General features: G+C 39.1%; 1 protein-coding gene across 1 annotated transcript in view; it reads right to left on the bottom strand.

The window, feature by feature from the left end:
• Positions 1–18,116, bottom strand: part of TBC1D5 (TBC1 domain family member 5) — a 469,719-nt gene that overhangs the window by 216,148 nt on the left and 235,455 nt on the right. The window contains exon 5 of the mRNA XM_074945686.1: positions 6,028–6,094. Coding sequence (XP_074801787.1) covers positions 6,028–6,094 — 67 coding nt within the window. The remainder of the gene's footprint in view (positions 1–6,027; positions 6,095–18,116) is intronic.

Raw genomic sequence — 18,116 nt, 5'->3', positions numbered from 1 at the left:
AAAATGTGCAACTCAACACCAAGAAGAATGTAGTGCCATTTATCTGTCAATTTTAGTCACATTGGCACAAAGATGATTTGAGCTTTGAGTTTTAAAGGAATCCCGATACTGCATTACTTAGACCTCCTGTGCTTAAGAACTTTTAATAAATATTTTAATTCATGCTCTTTTTAGTAATGAGCAGTTGTCAGACTGTGTAGGGTATGGGGGATTTATAAAAAGTTTTTAACACCCAAGACAATGACATTAATGCACAGGGTTTGTTTATTTATTTATTTAAAGATTATTAAAAGGACTGGTGGTGCTTAATATAAATTAGAAAATATATTTTTTTAAAATCCTGCAAATAGGACCAGACTGACCCCAAATGCTATGCAGCTTATTTACAGTTTTTGTTCTTCATCAAAACCCTTTCATTAAACTGTGTTTTGGAAGATGTTTATCAGTTAAATGCATTTTCTGTTCCCTCCTCTTACCACAGGTGTCTCCTCCTTCAGATTTCAGAACAAACAGTAATTTTATTATTGTGGTTTTCAATTTTGCTGGGGTTTAGGAACATTTTACCAACCAGTGCAATGTTTTTCACTCACAAAGTACATTTAACCACTGTGGTTACTGTGTGCATACAGTAGATCAACAACTGGAATATATTTTGCTAATTAAGAAAAAGTCATTTGTATCTGTGATTACCAAAGGACCTCTTTGCAGTATGTTCTATGGTTTACCTAAATCATACCTATATATCTAGTGGTACCATTTATATCTAAAAATCATTAGTAAGTTATATTGTTTCCAACCAATCTTATACCAGATTCATTACACTGTATGCGTGTGTCAAACTGGGTGTTATTTCCTTGGTCACCCTTTTCAGTGGACTGTCTGCTACAATTTTAGGCAAAAGGTGTATTGATATCTACTTCATTTTATTTCTATATTGAGACATTCATCATAGTATTTAGCTTCAGCTTGATCCTTGTAAGGACAAAGTTATCTGTTCCACCCTTGGATGTTGTTTGTGTATTTATCACCATCTCTTACTAAGGTGAGGCTGGTGCAAAGAGATGGGATTTGAAGTGCTTGCTAAACAAAGGAAGACCTGAATTCATTTGAATTCTTGAGTCAGACTTCCACAGCTGAGCACCCTTCTTATTTACCAATGTTATATGAGCACTTAGGGTATGTCTACATTGCAATGAGACACCCGCAGCTGGCCCAGCCCAGCTAACTGGGGCTAAGGTGTAGATGTTTGGGGGTTGGCTGCAGCCCAAGCTCTGGGACCCTCTCACCTTGCAGAGTCCTAGAGCCTAGTCTCTAGCCTGAACCTGAACGTCTAGACCACAATTAAACAGCCCCTTAGCTCGAGCCCCACAAATCTGAGTCAGCTGGCACAGGCCATCTGTGGGTTTTTAATTGTACTGTAGACATAGCGATAGAGATCTCACCCAGACACTTTTCACCAAGAATGCCTTACTGATGGTTTTCTTATGTGTACAAATAGTTTCAACCAATGTCCCTGAAAAGTGCTGAACTGGTGTTTCATGAACAGACCCATTTCACTGAAGTGTCTGAAATCAGAGTGGGAGAGGAAACCGACCCTTAATGGAAAAAATAGTGTAATAATTTAATTAATATGGGGAAATGAAAGATAGGGTAAGGAATTCCCTTTGCCCGATGTTTACACGCCAACCATTACATTCTTCTTATGGAATCAACAGTTTCCATGTTTTGATCAGCTCTTTTTTGGACCAAAAAACTAAAATCAAAGATAGACCCTGATTCAATATGATCAGATTCTAGGGGCTCATTTACTGGGCGCATACAGTGAACAACTGAATAATTCATGAAAAACACAGTCTCACAATACTATGACACCTGTACACCCTGTACTTTTCCTGTAAGAAAAAATAAAAATGCTAAAAATGCTTTCTGGGGATGTGAGGAAGGCAATGCCAGTCCTTGGTTTTTCTCCTTTTACCATCAAACTCTCAAGAAGCCCTTGTGGATAAAGATGATTTTGGCACCCAATTCTTTCATAGGCTCTGATCTCCAGTTGAGAACTTCTCAAGCATGTTAGTTTGCACTCACCCTCCTATTTCTAACCACTTACCCATGTCTTGTACACAAAAGGGCAACTAGAGTGGAGGCCTGCACTACCTTCTCTGCTTCCCAGAAAATAAAGACCAGCTCCACTACTTAGGAAGAACAGAAAGTACCTGCCATGAGTGCATGCTAAAGTAGTTAGAGCCACACAGTAGTGTTGAGACAAGATGCCTCAATTGAGGCTTCTTCCTTCTTGGTTCAAAAAGGTGGAAATTGCTCTGGTGGAGTCGCCTGGAAGAGATTTGTACAGAGGAGATCAGCTGTGGAATAAAGAATCTGGATTTTAAAAAGTGACAAGACATATCCACATGAGAAAAAGGAGCCATATTCTTGCCTGCAGATGGTTTAAAAAAAATCAGTGAAGACAACCAAGGAGGATTGTGAGGATGGGAGAGAGCTGCACTCAACATAACGAGAAAGGAAAGGAATTTCTGAAATGATTTAGAGAAGAATGCAAATCTTCAAAGCTCTCTGCATTGACAGGAAATGTCAGAGGGCCTTTTAGGGACTCCTGGTATTCAGAGAAAAATCCCATAAGGAGAGAATCAGTACGGGTACAGAGGATTACCTTCCCCACACAGAAAATCAAAACTGGAGTGCCCACACATGGAGATGAAGTGACGGAAACCAAACAGGCCACCTCCACTAAGAGAAGGTTAAAGGTTATCAAATTTAATGGTTCAAAAGGGTCAGAACAGAGGACTGCAAGGAGAGATTGAAGTTGTACAGACAAAATCAAATCTTAATTGGGAGGCCTTGTGGACAGCAGGGAACCAAACTGAGAAGCCATCTATTTCAGGTTTCTTGGTAAGGTGAAAGCTTTGTGGGGTTGGGATAGCCTGACTCTTCGATCTTGGAAACAGAAGGGTAGACAAGGAAGCCAAGCTCTGAAAGGAACTTCCTTGTAGAAAGACAGGAGTCCAGTAGACCTTCTGCTCTAATTTTTAGTGTCTGAGCTATGTGAAAAAACATAGGAACAATCTCTTGGTGTTTTTTATGGAGGACATAGAAGGCAGGAGGAGAAAAGGGCAACTGTAGGGGCATAGGGCTCCAGATCTTCCTCCATTTTCCTCTTCTCTGGGAGATCTTTGGCCACATGAGAAAAAGGAGCCACATTCTTGCCTGCGGGTGCTTTTAAAAAAATCAGTGAAGACAACCAAGGATGATTGTGAGGATGGGAGAAAGCTGCTTCTTAGCAGGGGAAGACAAGAGGTACACAAGATGGAAGCACTGTGCAAACTAGCCTTATGACAGACAGCTGGAGAAATGGAAACACAGCTTATCTCTCTTGCTTCCTTTCTTTGGTGTGTACTCCATAGGAATTCTAGTAGCTGGCTGGAGCACTGGAAAAACACTCAGCCAGCAGGACCAACCTGCAGGGAGAAAGGAAACAACTGAGAAGCAGAGCCTGTCAAAAAGAGGAAGAATGTGTGCCAACATCTTTTCATACCCAGATCATCTCTCTGCGTGAATAATATCAGAAAGAGGGACAAGATGGGTGAGGTAATATCTTTTATTAGTTAGAGAGACAAGCTTTAGATGTTTTAGCTGTGTCAGTCCCAAGATATTAGAGAGACATGGTGGGGGACGTAATATCGTTGAACCAACTTCCAATAAAAGATATTACCTCACCAACCTTGTCTCTCTAATATCCTGGGACTGACACAGATACAAAAACACTGCATATAGCAGAAAGAAGAGCACACAGTGTCTGCACATCCCAGAATTTTGAATGATCAAATGTTGCCATGGAAATTAGTCCCCACTAGAAGAAAAGGTTTGTTGGGATATATTGGGAATCTAGAAATTACAGTCATGTACGATTCAAAAATTTATTCAGAAATTATTTACGCATATTGGTCATAAGTCTCAGAATCATAAAATTAGTTAATCAACAGAAAAAGTATGAAAAGTGAGTTTTTTCAGTCCACAGCTTTATTATTAGCAGTACTAATGTACGAAAACACCTTTGAAGAAAATAAGTGTCCTTGAGATGTTAGAATCTATACAGCCAAAATGAGTATGTGCATCTATAGCTCTCCCTAAAAGTAACAATTAGATCATTAAAATAAATGTAGAAAAATAGCCTGTAAAATAAAAAGTTAAAAAATACTCACCTTCATTTTATTTCATAGGTCACTGTTATACCATCTATAAGATAATTAAAAATATGCAAGCAGCTGGTACTGCGGCTAAACAGATTAATGTAATAGTCTGTAGTCACATGCGCTGGCAAGGGGTTCACCTCTTTGGCGAGGAGGGGGTCAGCTGCCCTTGGGAAGTAGAGAAAGACAATATTTCTACTTTCCAGTGGCACAGTATTACAGATAGTGAGGTCAGAGTCCAGCTTGATTTGTTGGCCAAGTGAACAATTTGCACACCTAGCAAAGACTTCCATTGTGATGGTATAACACCACAGCAGTGTGAAGATCAAACACACATTTCATGGAAATAACAAGTTCTTCCAAACTAATCAAATTCAGGTTTTATTAATGATAAGAGCACTCAAATACTAAAAAACCCACAAACAATCCACACGGTTTAAATTTTACCATTGGTGAACTTCAAGCTATCAATGATATCTTAAAAAAATAGACTACTTAACCACATCTTACTCTACTAAAGCTTCTTTTCAAGCACACACAGAATAATCTGAATCAGAAGCTGAAGATCAACTAACAAATTCTCTGCTACCTAACCAGGATGTTTCCATAACTTCCCAGAATATTTAGAAATGTCCCAGTCACACATGCTTCCCGTTTCCACTGCTTAATGAGCTAGGAGAAAACACCCACTTATCTAAATTTAAGGAGAATTAACTACAGGGATTGCTGCAAGGTCTATCCATTTACATAGGTTTTGTTTTTATTTTGCCTGAGAGGTTTAAAGATCTTTTTTGGGTGGAGATTTTGAACCCTTTAGTTAACATTGGCTAAGTTTGTTAATAGTTATTTTTGTTATTAATTTTGATATTTTGTATTTGTTCAGAGAATCTCATTAGCACATTGTATAAATAAATCTGAAAGACTCTGATGATTAGCATGGCTTTTACCTACTGCACAAGAATCAGATTTCATTATGCAGACACATAATTTAAACTGTATTTGTACCAAAACTATGGCTTTTCCCAATCACAGATGGTTCTCAAATGTTAATTTAATAGTGGAACTGGCTCTTTGTTTACATAAAGTCTGAAATGACACTTCTACCGCTTTTATCTATTATCTAAGTTATCAACTAACACAGGAAGCAGCACTTGAATTTTTCTTCCTATTAGCTTTTTCTGATTTCAAGTACAAACATCCTCAAACATTTATGCAAGCAAGATTCAAAGTTCTGATGACAATGATTACAAAAAAGTTAACTTAGTATTCCATTTACCTTAAATGGTATTTCTAGTGTTTATTACTAATTGAGATGTAATAGTGTCATGATTGCAGATGATAAATCAAAATTAGATATTACCAAACAAATTGTAATTCTCTTGTGAATTACAATTTAAGTGGTATTAGGCTCCCATGTGATCAGTATACGCAGTGACTTTGCAGAAGATCACAAAGATGATCCTGGTGAATTAAATACTGTATTAGCACATAATTGAGCTTAAGTGACACACTTAGAGGTGAAAGACTTTGGTACCACCACTTGAAAAACACACTTCATGGACATGTAAGCCTTTTGTTGTTGAAATGTTTAACTAGCTTGGCTCCCTCCAACAAGATATGCTTCACAAATCAACCTAGTTTTTCACAGCATACACTAATTCATCAGAAAAGAGATATCAAATCAATCTATTGAAAAAGCATACTTCAGTTTAAGTTGTATAATACTCTTAAATAATCTCAGACTGCTCTTTGGCTTTAAGAAGGTGATGATTCCCATTCTAGTCAAACAAAAATATTTTTAAAATAGCAAACAAATACCTACCTGTAAGAAATAAATGTTCCATCAGAGTCTAAGGTATAATGTGGTCTTCCATTCTCATGGGATCCTCCTAAAAAACAAAAATGAAAGAAGCAGACCTTAGTCATAAGACAAGGATACACTGATATTGAACGTAGCAATGTAGGGCACAAGTGCATATGTAAGTGATCTTAATCTATGTGGCAATGTGTTTCATGGCTAAGAAATAGACAACCTTACCTGGATAGGTCTCATTCTTCCATCTTGAAGAATGTTATTGTTTGTAACTAGAGAGGACCTCAAGTCTCAAGCTTCAGTTCTGGATATGAATTTTCCCAAACCTCAAAGGTGTTTGTATCTGGGGTTTTGAGTTCGTTTAACAACTAGAGACAAGCCTAAGTGAATAAGATGTTTTTAAAAGATAACGTCTAATAAAAATGGATGAAAAAGAAATACGTTTTCCTATCTGAAGTCAATTTATATATTGTGAAATGTTTTAACTAAATGAATAGTTAAATGAAGTCTTCTTTCCACAGAAGGCGGCCAGGGCAGTTCAAGTTTCCCTCACATTGGCTCAGTAACATGTCTCTAATCAAGACAGACTACTTACAAAGGGGAGAGGGTGGTCCACCATCAATACCCCTGAATCCTTGGCCTTTTCCCATCAAGACTGAGTTATGATGCTTCTTCAAATAAAACACATGTCCAAGAGGTAAGGCCATATGGCTCAGTGAATAGAATTCCACATGAGGACTCAGGAGGACTCGGATTCTACTCCTGCTCTGCCATGTAGCTGCTGTGTGACCTTAGGAAAGTTACTTCACTTCCCTTTGCCTCAGTTTTTTCATCTGTAACAGAGGCATAATGATACCACCTGGCTTTGTAAAGCACTCAGAGCTCGGAATGAAAAGCACTATCCAAGAGCTAGGCACTATAATTACTAGCTCATTTCATATAAGCCAATGACAACTCACATGAAAACTATTTTTCAGTAACTCCTGCCCTAGGATAAAATAAAACCGATAACCAAGGCATCAAAGATGGTCTTCCTGAACAATCCAGTCCCTCATCGCTCGACATGCTGGCATTTTATTTAAGAGTCAAAATGTGGTACTGTACAAGGCTAGTTGTTGAAAAGAAATGGGATCTGATCCTAAACAGCTACTACTACGCCAGTACAGAATTCTGGAATAAAGAGTTGCTGCCCCTTTGATACTTTCCTACCTACTGAAGAAAGACCTGTGAACTCTTTAGTGCTCATGTCTTTGGAAAGTATATTTAATACAAAAGAAACTGCTCTACATATATATTGTAAAGTCAGAACTATTTTCTTAAACCTTGCACTAAGTAGGGAAGGGTTTTGAGGCTGTCAGTTTCAGAATCAGAGATAAAAGTGATTTCACTTAGGAAATCAGATCGTGCATTCCCCAGTTGCAAAAGCTGCTTACCCATGCCAGAATGAAGACACATCCTCCTGCTGACAAGTTTGCACTCTGCTTAAAATTTTATTTTTAATTGAAGATGAATTTTTGTTAATAAACATCTTTATTTTGAGCTGTAAAACAATTCTAAGTTTAGTTTATATAAAACACTTGTTTATTACTATAACAATGCAGTGTTTTATGCTTAGAGACAAGGAGAATGTAACAGACAAGTATCTGCTTACATTATAAGTCTGTAAATTCCTATAGCATGACTTTCAAATACCACATTATATTCAGTTTTAGCATATTTAAAGCTTAATAATTTAATGATTTATACAATTTTAATTTGTACTTTCAAACCACTCTGAACAATCTGAGGTGCCACTGGAGATCATAACAGTGGTCCTGGTTAAGTCAAATAATAATTATAGAGCTTTCACTTTAAAGAGGAGATTATTTTTAATTATTGAGTGAAGTACTTGAGGTACCATACTTATATAATTACGCTACTCATTAAATGGTTATTGAAAGCTGAAATGTAATTTTAGTGACAGCTACCTATTTTTCGTTGTACATTTTATAGATGACAGATAAGTCAAGAATACTAGTTTACTCAAAATTCCTGGCAGCTGTACTTGAGCTTTCAGGTATAGAACAATTAAGCTCTGCTTATTTTGAAACTTTTATTTTAAACTTCTCTTACAGATTATTTTGCTATATAGAGAAACAAAAAAAATTCCGTTCCCAGAGATGACAGAAAGGAAATAGTGATAAACAGATATTTTTCTTCTGTTTAATGTCAGCAAATTCTGGTTCTACAATGTACTTTCTTTTCAAGCCCTATCCCTGAAAAAAACAGAACACATCTGCAAGGCAGTATCAGCTATTTTATTAGAAGACTGTTTTGTTTAACAAAATGAACACCCAGCGACAACACAAATATGGAAGACTGATTTTAGTCAAAATGTGTTTGCTATATAATGCAAACAAAAAAATTACTTAACAGATTGCAGATCTTGAGTATAAAGGGGTAATCAGCATACAATAAGCATTATACTATGCATTAAAACTATATATAATGCCACAAAAGACTCGTTTGCTTCTTTGTAACACTAAGGTTCACAACTCTTCAAACATCAAACCCCATCAGATTATTTTACTCCATAGGTATATATTCAATATCAAATTGAGTCACACAAAATTATTCTAATAATTAAGGGACCCTGACACCTGACAGCATAGAGGTTTTGGCCTCATAAAATATTAACCCATTGACTCATCCTCAGTATTTTCATCCCTTCCACATGATGCTTCAAATTCAACTTATTCCTCCATTTTTCCAAAGGCCATTATCTTGTACAAATTAATCTTTTCTTTCTCACAATGAAAACTAAACAGAAGAGTAAATTTGTTTCATTAACAATATTAAAGCTAAGATTTCTGAGTTCGCTGCATAGGGAAAAAGCAATAAAGTTTTGAAGAGGGAAAAACTGCTTTGTTCCTTCAATCCCCTAGTTGAAATTAATTATAGCAAATGTTTATGAAAACATCTGTTCCATGCAGTTATAAATTCTTAATTTTAGCATGGGCGATTCTAGGCTTCTCTATTATTTTGAAAGAAGAGTCTAAAAATTGAAAGGTTTACAAAAGAACAGGCAATCTGATTTTCTACAGTACGATATATGTAGTTTGCAATGTCCTGAGGATCCCTGCGGCAAAGAAAAACACCACAAAATACAAAAAGACTAGCTAAGACAGACACAAATCAGAAAAATCTTCAACTGGTCTAACTTGACTGAAGGTGAAAAAAAAAAGTAAAACCAGACCTGAGGAACACCACAAATTAAGCCTGCACTACATAACCTAAGTCTATACAAAGTAAAATGTAGTAGGTATATTGATTTCTATCTTATGCATTTAATAAAGGAGTAAGAACAGAGTACACTTGACATTACCTATTTGTGTCAACAGAGGATGCTAGAGAGTTTAAGATGATTCAGTAGCTGCTCCACTTCTGAAGCTCAATTGTTAGTATAAGATCTTAGGCGCCGAACGCTCTCTTGGACTTTTTACATAACACCCTTGCAACTACAGTGTTAAATGCAATTTACACCAAATAAGCTTTTAAAATGATTAAATGGAGCAAGCTTGAAGCAGTGTACAGAAACTGAAAATAATGCCTTCAGCTAAAGAATTAAGTGCACTGCACTTCTGATATTTATAAAATAATTATTAGGCTAGAAAGTTGAAGAACATTTCACTCTGAGAAAGTTGAAGTTGTCTGAAATAAAAATGATGCAACTTTTTGACGAGCACATTAGAGCAATCTTTTAAATTCAAACCTTTTCCCCCCTTGCTTCTGAAGTAATTTAGGATCATTGACGGATGCATACTTTGCATGCATGCATTCCTTTGTAAAGATCTTTTGGTAGCATTTTAAATATTAATACTGTGCCAAAACAATCTTTATATTTTGCCATAAATGAAAAAAGATAATATTCTGGTAATGAGATGTATGTGAACAGTTAAAAATTGTGCACCATGCTCACCAAAGGTAACTCTTGCACTAGATGAAATGTGTAATTTGTTAATCTTGCAAATTAACAAAAATGAAATTACCCATAACATGGATCTAGCTTTTGTACATTCCTAGAGAGAGATATTTTCCTTATATATATTTGAGTTTTCAGCAAAGAGGACACTGGAGCAAGATATTCTACAGTACCCACGCATAGACTAGTTTTGCATCAGTGGAGGATGGTGACATCTGAAAGTGGGTAGGCAAAACTGACACATAAAGGTGCAGAATGAGAGCCTGTTTATAGCAGTAGGGAAAGATAGCATATCTGGTGAACAATATGGTAGGAAATTCTATCCTGAGAAGCCTCCACTGTTTTGCAGTTATAAAAGAAAACATTTTGTACGGGCAAGAATAACTGGGATTGCAAAAAACCCAAGTAAATATAATCCTGATCTCTCTTTTGGATTACTACTTTGCTAGACTAAACTGGCATTTTGCAATGATGTATACATTCAAAATCACGGCAAATGTAGGTGCATAATAGATTACTATGTTTTCTTTAAGCAAAAAAATAAATAAATCTGTTTTAAATAGTTTAACCAAGAATTACATGCACAACTTTTCATATGCAAAATACAAAGATTTGTATGCCCAAAGTACATTTGTGAAGGCAAAAACATGGCTAGGAAATGTACACAAAATAAAATAGGGGTGCATGAAATTGGGATGAAATTTAAGTGGAATCTTTTGAAAATTTGATCCTTTATGTCTCTAAGTTCATAATCATTCTACTCAAAGGATTTCAGTCGCACCACATTATAAAAAAGTTTTATCCTATTTTTGACTTTGTAACATCCTCCACACTACATCTTCTGCCTGAAACAGCCCCCTTTCAGGGAGCTTTGCAATCAAACTGTGCTGTGGTAGGAGGAGAAGAGGACAAGGAAAGGAGAAACAGCCAGAAGGAAGGAGTAGCAGATAACAGATCAACCAACAAGGGTAGGGGGGGAAAGAAGCAGTTTTCAATTATCCCCTCTCTTGTAGTTTCCACAACACTTTGTGGCTCTCTGGCCACTTTAAACTCACTTTCAATTTTAAAAAAGTTTGGACTTTTATTTTTGTAAATAGAAAAAGGATTTAAAGTAACAACTACACATCCACAAACTCCTAGGGCAACCACAGTCAGATTTATGTGGGACGGAGATGGTGTTCAAATAGACCACTTAAAAGTTTAAAATTTAAATTAAATTCAACAAAAAATATCTTCAGAGAAGAGTGAGATTTATAATCTTTTAGCTACTCTTGTCTTTTACTTATCTACTAAGAATAATCCTCTGCTCCCAAAACTGAATTTTACGTTTTTTAAAAAATATGTAAAATAATGAACCATATTCTAATGCCTTGCACAATGACAGGTTTCAGAGTAGCAGCCGTGTTAGTCTGTATTCGCAAAAAGGAGTACTTGTGGCACCTTAGAGACTAACCCATTTATTTGAGCAGAAGCTTTCGTGAGCTACAGCTCTCTTCATCGGATGCTGTAGCTCACGAAAGCTTCTGCTCAAATAAATGGGTTAGTCTCTAAGGTGCCACAAGTACTCCTTTTCTTTTGCGAATACAGACTAACACGGCTGCTACTCTGAAACCTGTCATTATGCAAGGCACTGAATTTAGCCGTATGGAGTTATTGATGCATCCGATGAAGTGAGCTGTAGCTCACGAAAGCTTATGCTCAAATAAATGTTAGTCTCTAAGGTGCCACAAGTCCTCCTTTTCTTTTGCATATTCTAATGGAAAACAAGCCCTCCATGATGTGCCTGGGAAGGATTCTCGCGTGGTAGGTGTGCACCAATACTATATTAATGCACACGCAGTTGTGGCTTAGTGTAAGCCTTTTACTACAGGAAATATGGGCCAAATTCAATGGTGATATTAACAGTGGTGTAACTGGTCAACGTATGGCTGTAAACAGAAAGTAATGTAATGGGCACCAATTCAGCATTCTGTGGGAGCCACACAGCACTGGCCAGCAGACAAGCGTACCTCTTCCAGTGAAGTCAGTAAAAGTTTAGTCTGGTTATGCCATGGTTCAATGTGGTACCAGGAGTCCTGCGATTGCTGTTAGCAGAGGATGAAATTAGATTATAGTGAATATGCTTTATGTCACCCCTTCTGGCCACACTGATTTTCCTGCTCCTCTTCTGTTTCATGCATTGAACATCACATTGGTGCCAGTTACACTTGCTGTTGTCAATCATTTACAACATGTAACTTAAACTAGTGTTTAGATCACCAATTAATTTGACACAAACACTTCAGTAAGATTTAGCTCCATTTACTCCATGCTGCATTCAGACCAGCATCAAGTGGACTGTCTGCAACCAATAAATAATGGCCACCTCTAAACCTCAAGAGAGTCCTTAGAGATCATAAAATGAATATTTAGTGAAATAAAGAGGTTGTAGTAGTCCATTACAGCCATGGACAATGCCATGAATAATCATACTTTTACAGAAAGAAAAGTCTTAGAATCAGTCTGGAACTATTGCTATAAATTGCTATAACATGATGTACAAAATCTTGAGTGACTTAGTGCTTGCATCCAGAATGTTGCAGCTAATTTTAATTTAAAATATAAACAGCCTGAAAGGCCTGTGAACAGTAAATTGCAATAATCCAGCTGAGATGTAATAAATAGGAGTTAATGACTCAGCATCCCCCTGAGACAACACTGGTCATACAGCTTTGCTTAGTTTTAGACATGCACAATCAGGGTATAAAGGTGGTCTCTGGAGACCTTTTACTTTGATAATAGCAAAAACATACCACCACTTTCTTTTTAAATCTCAGGGTTACTGTGGTTCTTTAATGTACTCTATGTTTCCTCAATTGCACTCAATTTGAGACTTCAAACTGTAAAATACAAGTATATGCAATCATTCTATTTTGGAAAAATAAATCATAGTTAAATGTTGTTTTCATTGTCAAACGGACCAACAGGAGTAATTGCTTCATGCCCCATGATTCAAATAAAGTTGGAGCCAAAAGGTTGATGATTGGATAGGACAAGCAGTTTTCTGCCTTCTTGATACTTTGACAGACTTAGAAATTGCTATTAAATACTTAGAACGAAACTCTAATTGGCTAAAATAACTGAGCACTTTCTACAGGAAACTAAACCTAGCACACTGGCAACTAAAATTGGCTTGGAGTTAGTGGGCCAGATTTTGAATCAAGTTGTATATCCCTGTAAATCTGGAGTAACAAATGAGCTACTTTGAATTTACACCAAAGTCAGTTGAAGGAGAATCTGGCCCACCAAATTTAATTAGAAATAGAATGCTACTCCTATACCAAAACTATGGTTCTCACAATATACCGGTTACCTATATAATAAGATTCCAGGACTGTCAATCTGTCGATGTGTCATTCTGAAGAATGTATGTTTTGTCAGTGTGAAGCAAGGAAACAGCTGTAAGCATGGTTGAGTGCTCTTTTTGTTTAGAATATCATCAGGTTCAGTCATCCCTGGGATTTGTGATCTGTACTGTCCAATTTTTAAGTTCTCAGCCATTTTGACTTTATGAATTACTCCTGAGTGACAGCAGTGCTCAAAAGGTGAGAGGTCACAGATGGCACAGCCAAACGAAGGACTGCTGTGAAAGAAGGCGTACTTCATGACAAAAGTTGTAATGCACATGTCTTTTTCTAGATGCCAACGTTACCATGCGAAACCTAAGTTTGTAAATAAAGCCATTGAGATGGCAGGGGTTGAGAATGGGTCACCAACCGCCTTTCTTTTGAGGTGCTAGGAAATATGTTGAGTAAAACCCCTCCCTCAGTACTGAAGAGGAACCCGTTCTAAGAGAGATTCCATTTCTTGTTTGTGAATGTTCTTGAGAGTGGCCCCCAAAAGAGGGGTGGGGAAAGGGGATTTGGAAGGGGTAGGGATGCAAACTCTTGTATAACCAGAATGGATGATGCTGAGCGCTCACTTGCCTGTTTGTGTTGCACTCCAGGTGTTGAAATAGTGCTAGAAAACCCCCAAAGTGTGTTGGACTCATGGTTTACAGCTCTTAAGCTCCTGTCAAAAATGATGTTTAGCCAAGGGCTGAAACTGGAATGAGGAATCTGCTGCAGAAGGTGTGGAGAAGCGGATCTTTTGAGCTATCTGCTTCTTACAAGGTGGCTCATAAAGTCTCTGGTAGAAGAACTGTTGAGCCATCAGTCAAGGCTGTTTCTCTTCAGAGCTGGTGTATATATTTCTAGGGACTGGAGGGTAGCCCTGGAGTCCTTTAAAGTGTGTAAGGGCTCATCTGTCTTCTGATTAAACAGAAGAGTCTCACTGAAGCAAGCTTCTCAATGGTGTTCTGGATCTCTCTGGGAAAACCAACCATGGAACCATGACCATAACGATGACAGCAGCCATTGCACTCAAAGATGTATCAGATACATCTACTGCTGATTGGATAGTGATCCTGGCAACATTTTAGCTACCTCTATGAGAGTCTGGAAACGTGATATGTCCTCTGGGAGACTGTCAATAAAGTCAGAGAATTTCCAATAGTTCAGGAATCCATGCTTATCCAGTAGTGCTTGGTAACTGACTATCCTGAACTGGAAGCTAGAAGAAAAGAAGACCCTCCCTTTCCCAATAAGTTAAGAAGCTTCCCCTCTTTATCAGTCAGAATAGTTTATCAGTCAGGGATTTGCTGCCTATATCTCTCTGATGTGACTTGGATCATGAAGAAGTAGGAACAGGGTGGGAGAACTAAAATTCTGTTCCATTGGTTGAGACATACTACCACTTCTCAGCCCTCTTAGCGGTAGGTATGCCGGTAAGCTGTGGTTTGCCAGACCACTGTTGCTGGCTCCAGTATGGCTTTGTTAATTATGAATGTTATTCTACTGGAGCTAGAGGACTGAAGGATGTCCAGGAGCTTGTGTTGAGGACCCTGACCCTCAAGTGGAATCTGCAACTCCCCTGCAATTGTTTATAGTCATCAGGAGCAGATGGAGACATTGGAATCACCGCCAAATCTGGATGTGAAGACTGCAATCTTGTCAGATCTCGTGCATACTCTTCCTCCTCAGAAGGATTTGGGAGTACTCAAGTTGTCCCCTCAAAGGGGAGGGAAGGCATGACTCCTTAGCAGAACAGACCAACTCTGCAGGATTTTATTGGTGCCATGGTCCCCAGTATGGCCAATAGGATGAGTCAAATGAGGGTTGTGGTGGTCCCTAAGGTGTGAGGTACTGACAGTTCTGAGGCAGATGATGAGGTGGGGGATGGACCCAAGCTGGCCCAGATCTTCTGTCCAGGACAGTGTGTCTTGGAGGAGAAGGAGGGCATAATGGTTCATCTGGCAGTTCAGAATCTTCTGATGAGGGGAAAACTGATTCATTTCCAACAGTGATACCGATGGTGACCTTGGAGGGATATTATAGCCCAAAGATGGAATCAGACACAAACTCCTTCCAAAGGGCTGCACCCCTAGTGGAGTCACAACCTCTCTCAAAAGAGAGGCAGCTGAAAAAGTGGGAGCCTCGAGGTTTGGAAACGTGAAGATGTCCTCAGGCGGAGTGTAGATCTCAGCTCTTCCCAGCTTCAGAGGGTCCTGTCTGCCTGAACCACTGGAACCACAGAAGAGATAGTCTGTCCCATAGCCGTTGAAGAAAGACAGAACTGCAGGTGACCGATACTCTTAGATGTTAATCTTCATCAGTACTGGTGGATCCCAGGATTTGTGCTTGGGAGGCACCAGAAGCATGGTACCATCGCATCCCGATCTGGTGCCTATGGAGCCCTAGACTCGTGTGCTTTCTTATCATGCCTCTGAGACTTAGTACATCCTAAGTTCTCTTGGGCAGAGTTAGTGCTCGGTTTAGGCAGGGCTAGATTTGACCTCTTCAAAGTGGTTTTGGAGGAAAACTTAGTCTTGTACTTATGAGAATGCTCCCTTCTCTCCAGACAAGTCCCCACTGAGGGATCTCTGGTGGTAGACTGCTTAGCTCCTGATTCGGACATAGTGGTAGGAGCTGCACTCCTTGCTGAGTCAGACTGATGTACCGAGAGGGACTTCCCAGCCTGGGGCTGATTGTGTTCTCATAGCCTTTTCCAATAGGTGCTTTCTAAGGTGAAGTTCCCGCTCTTTCCAGGTACAGCTTAGGAATGAACAGCAGATACTGCATCTTGCCATGATGTGGGCTTCTCGAAGGCAGCACAACCAGCATTCGTGGTCGTTGCTGACCGGGAAGGACTGCAGGCAGGAAGAACAAATTTTGAAGCCCAGAGTCCTGGGCATAGTTTAGTACCCAAGCAGGGTACTGGGAGTGGGATGGCGTGTGCTCACTAGGTCAGGTAGACTAACTATAAAACCCTAAAAGTAACAGATAATAACTTTAAAACTCTACAATATAAAAACTATTTACAGATATCTAAATATATTTTCACCGATAAAGAAGAAAGGCGAAGCTTTAGAAGCTGGAGGTTCCGACCTACTCTATGCAGCTATGAGTAGGAACTGGAGAGGTGGTCAATCTGCCCTGCCCTTTATTTCCTCAGTCAGAAGAACGAGGTGAGCCAGGGCACATGTGCAGACCAACAGACTCTGCTTTCATAATTCTCTGGCTATCATCCAAACGACACATCTGAAGGAGCAGTTAAACAGGTAGGAGAAGAACCAGGAGAAGACAGAGTCACAGAAGCCAAAGGGGCCAAGATTTCAAGACAAACTGCATGGTCAACTGTGTCAAAGGGAGCCAACAGGTCACGGAGAACAAGCATAGAGTACTGGTTCTTAGATTTTGCTAAGAAGAAGCCATTACAGACTGTGGTGAGAGTGGTTTCAGTTGAATGCAAGGGGGAAATTAGTGAGGGTCTACGATAGATATGGATGAGAGGAAATCCAGACAGCAATTGTAAAAAGCACTTTCAATGAACTTAGAGATGAAAGGTAGAAGGGAGATGGAGAAGGTGGTGGTTGGAGAGGCAAATGGGGTCAAGGGTGACTATTTGGTATATATTAAATACAAATGCACAAGAGGTAGAAGATAAATATTTGTGAAATCAAGAGCAGCATGCATAAACAAAAAAAAACCATGTTGGCATTCTATTACAAATCTATTATGTGATTGATTTTAAAAGCAACCTGGTTGATTGCATCTGGGCAGAATTTAAAGAACGCATTGTCACTGCCACACTCAAGAGGGTAAGGCATAAACGAAGTGCATGGTTAAAAAGGAAACTGGCAGAAACTTTTATTAAGACAACAAAATCATGTTAATTTAATACCAGTATCTGGCAGCCAGCCCCATGCATTAAACATTAATGGCCAAGAATAGAGCCACCAATCCCAACCTGTCTCATATACCTGAGATTTCCAGGCCCTTTACAGTACCCCTTGACTCAACTGAATTGGCCTATACTGAGGAAGCCCACCCTGGAAAAAGCACACAGCGATCCACACCACTTGCCTATCCAACCCCCATATGCCCTTACAAGCTGGTGCAAGAAAATTCTGGCCTCTTCAGATGCACTCAGCATCAGAAGACCTGACTCTGAGTGACCACCCGATGCAGTCGCTAGACCAGTACCAAGAGATGGTATAGGAGACTACATTTTAAATGTAAAATTACAAAACAGCACTGAAACACAATTAACCTCTTTCCATATAAGTGGAGCAAAAAATGTCAACTGAACATTAAAAGCAACTGTTGGATTAGGTATCCAAAATTGCACTGGAAAAAAATCTCCCATAAACCAAAAGGAAAACATTCTTTTGAGTAGAACTTATTTTTTATAAAGCCTTTAGGATGGATGATCAGGTGTCCGGTTTTCGACCAGAACACCTGGTCGAAAAGGGACCCTGGTGGCTCCCGTCAGCACCGCTGACCAGGCTGTTAAAAGTCCAGCCAGCGGTGCTGCGGAGCTAATGCAGGATAGTCCCTACCAGTCCTGGCTCCATGCTGCCCCCCGTAAGCGGCCAGCAGGTCCGACTCTTAGATGGCAGGGGCCACGGGCTGGCTCCGTACTCCCATTGGCCAGGAACCGCAGCCAATGGGAGCTGCAGGGGTGGTGCCTGCAGGCGAGAGCAGTGCGCAGAACTACCTGCCGCACCTCTGCCTAGGAGCCGAACCTGCTTGCTGCTTTTAGGGTGCAGCGTGGAGCC

Source organism: Natator depressus, chromosome 2 (assembly GCF_965152275.1).
Source record: "Natator depressus isolate rNatDep1 chromosome 2, rNatDep2.hap1, whole genome shotgun sequence".
Lineage (NCBI taxonomy): Eukaryota > Metazoa > Chordata > Testudines > Cheloniidae > Natator > Natator depressus.
The sequence above is the reverse complement of the archived record's forward strand: the minus strand, read 5'-3'. Positions and strand labels throughout refer to the sequence as shown.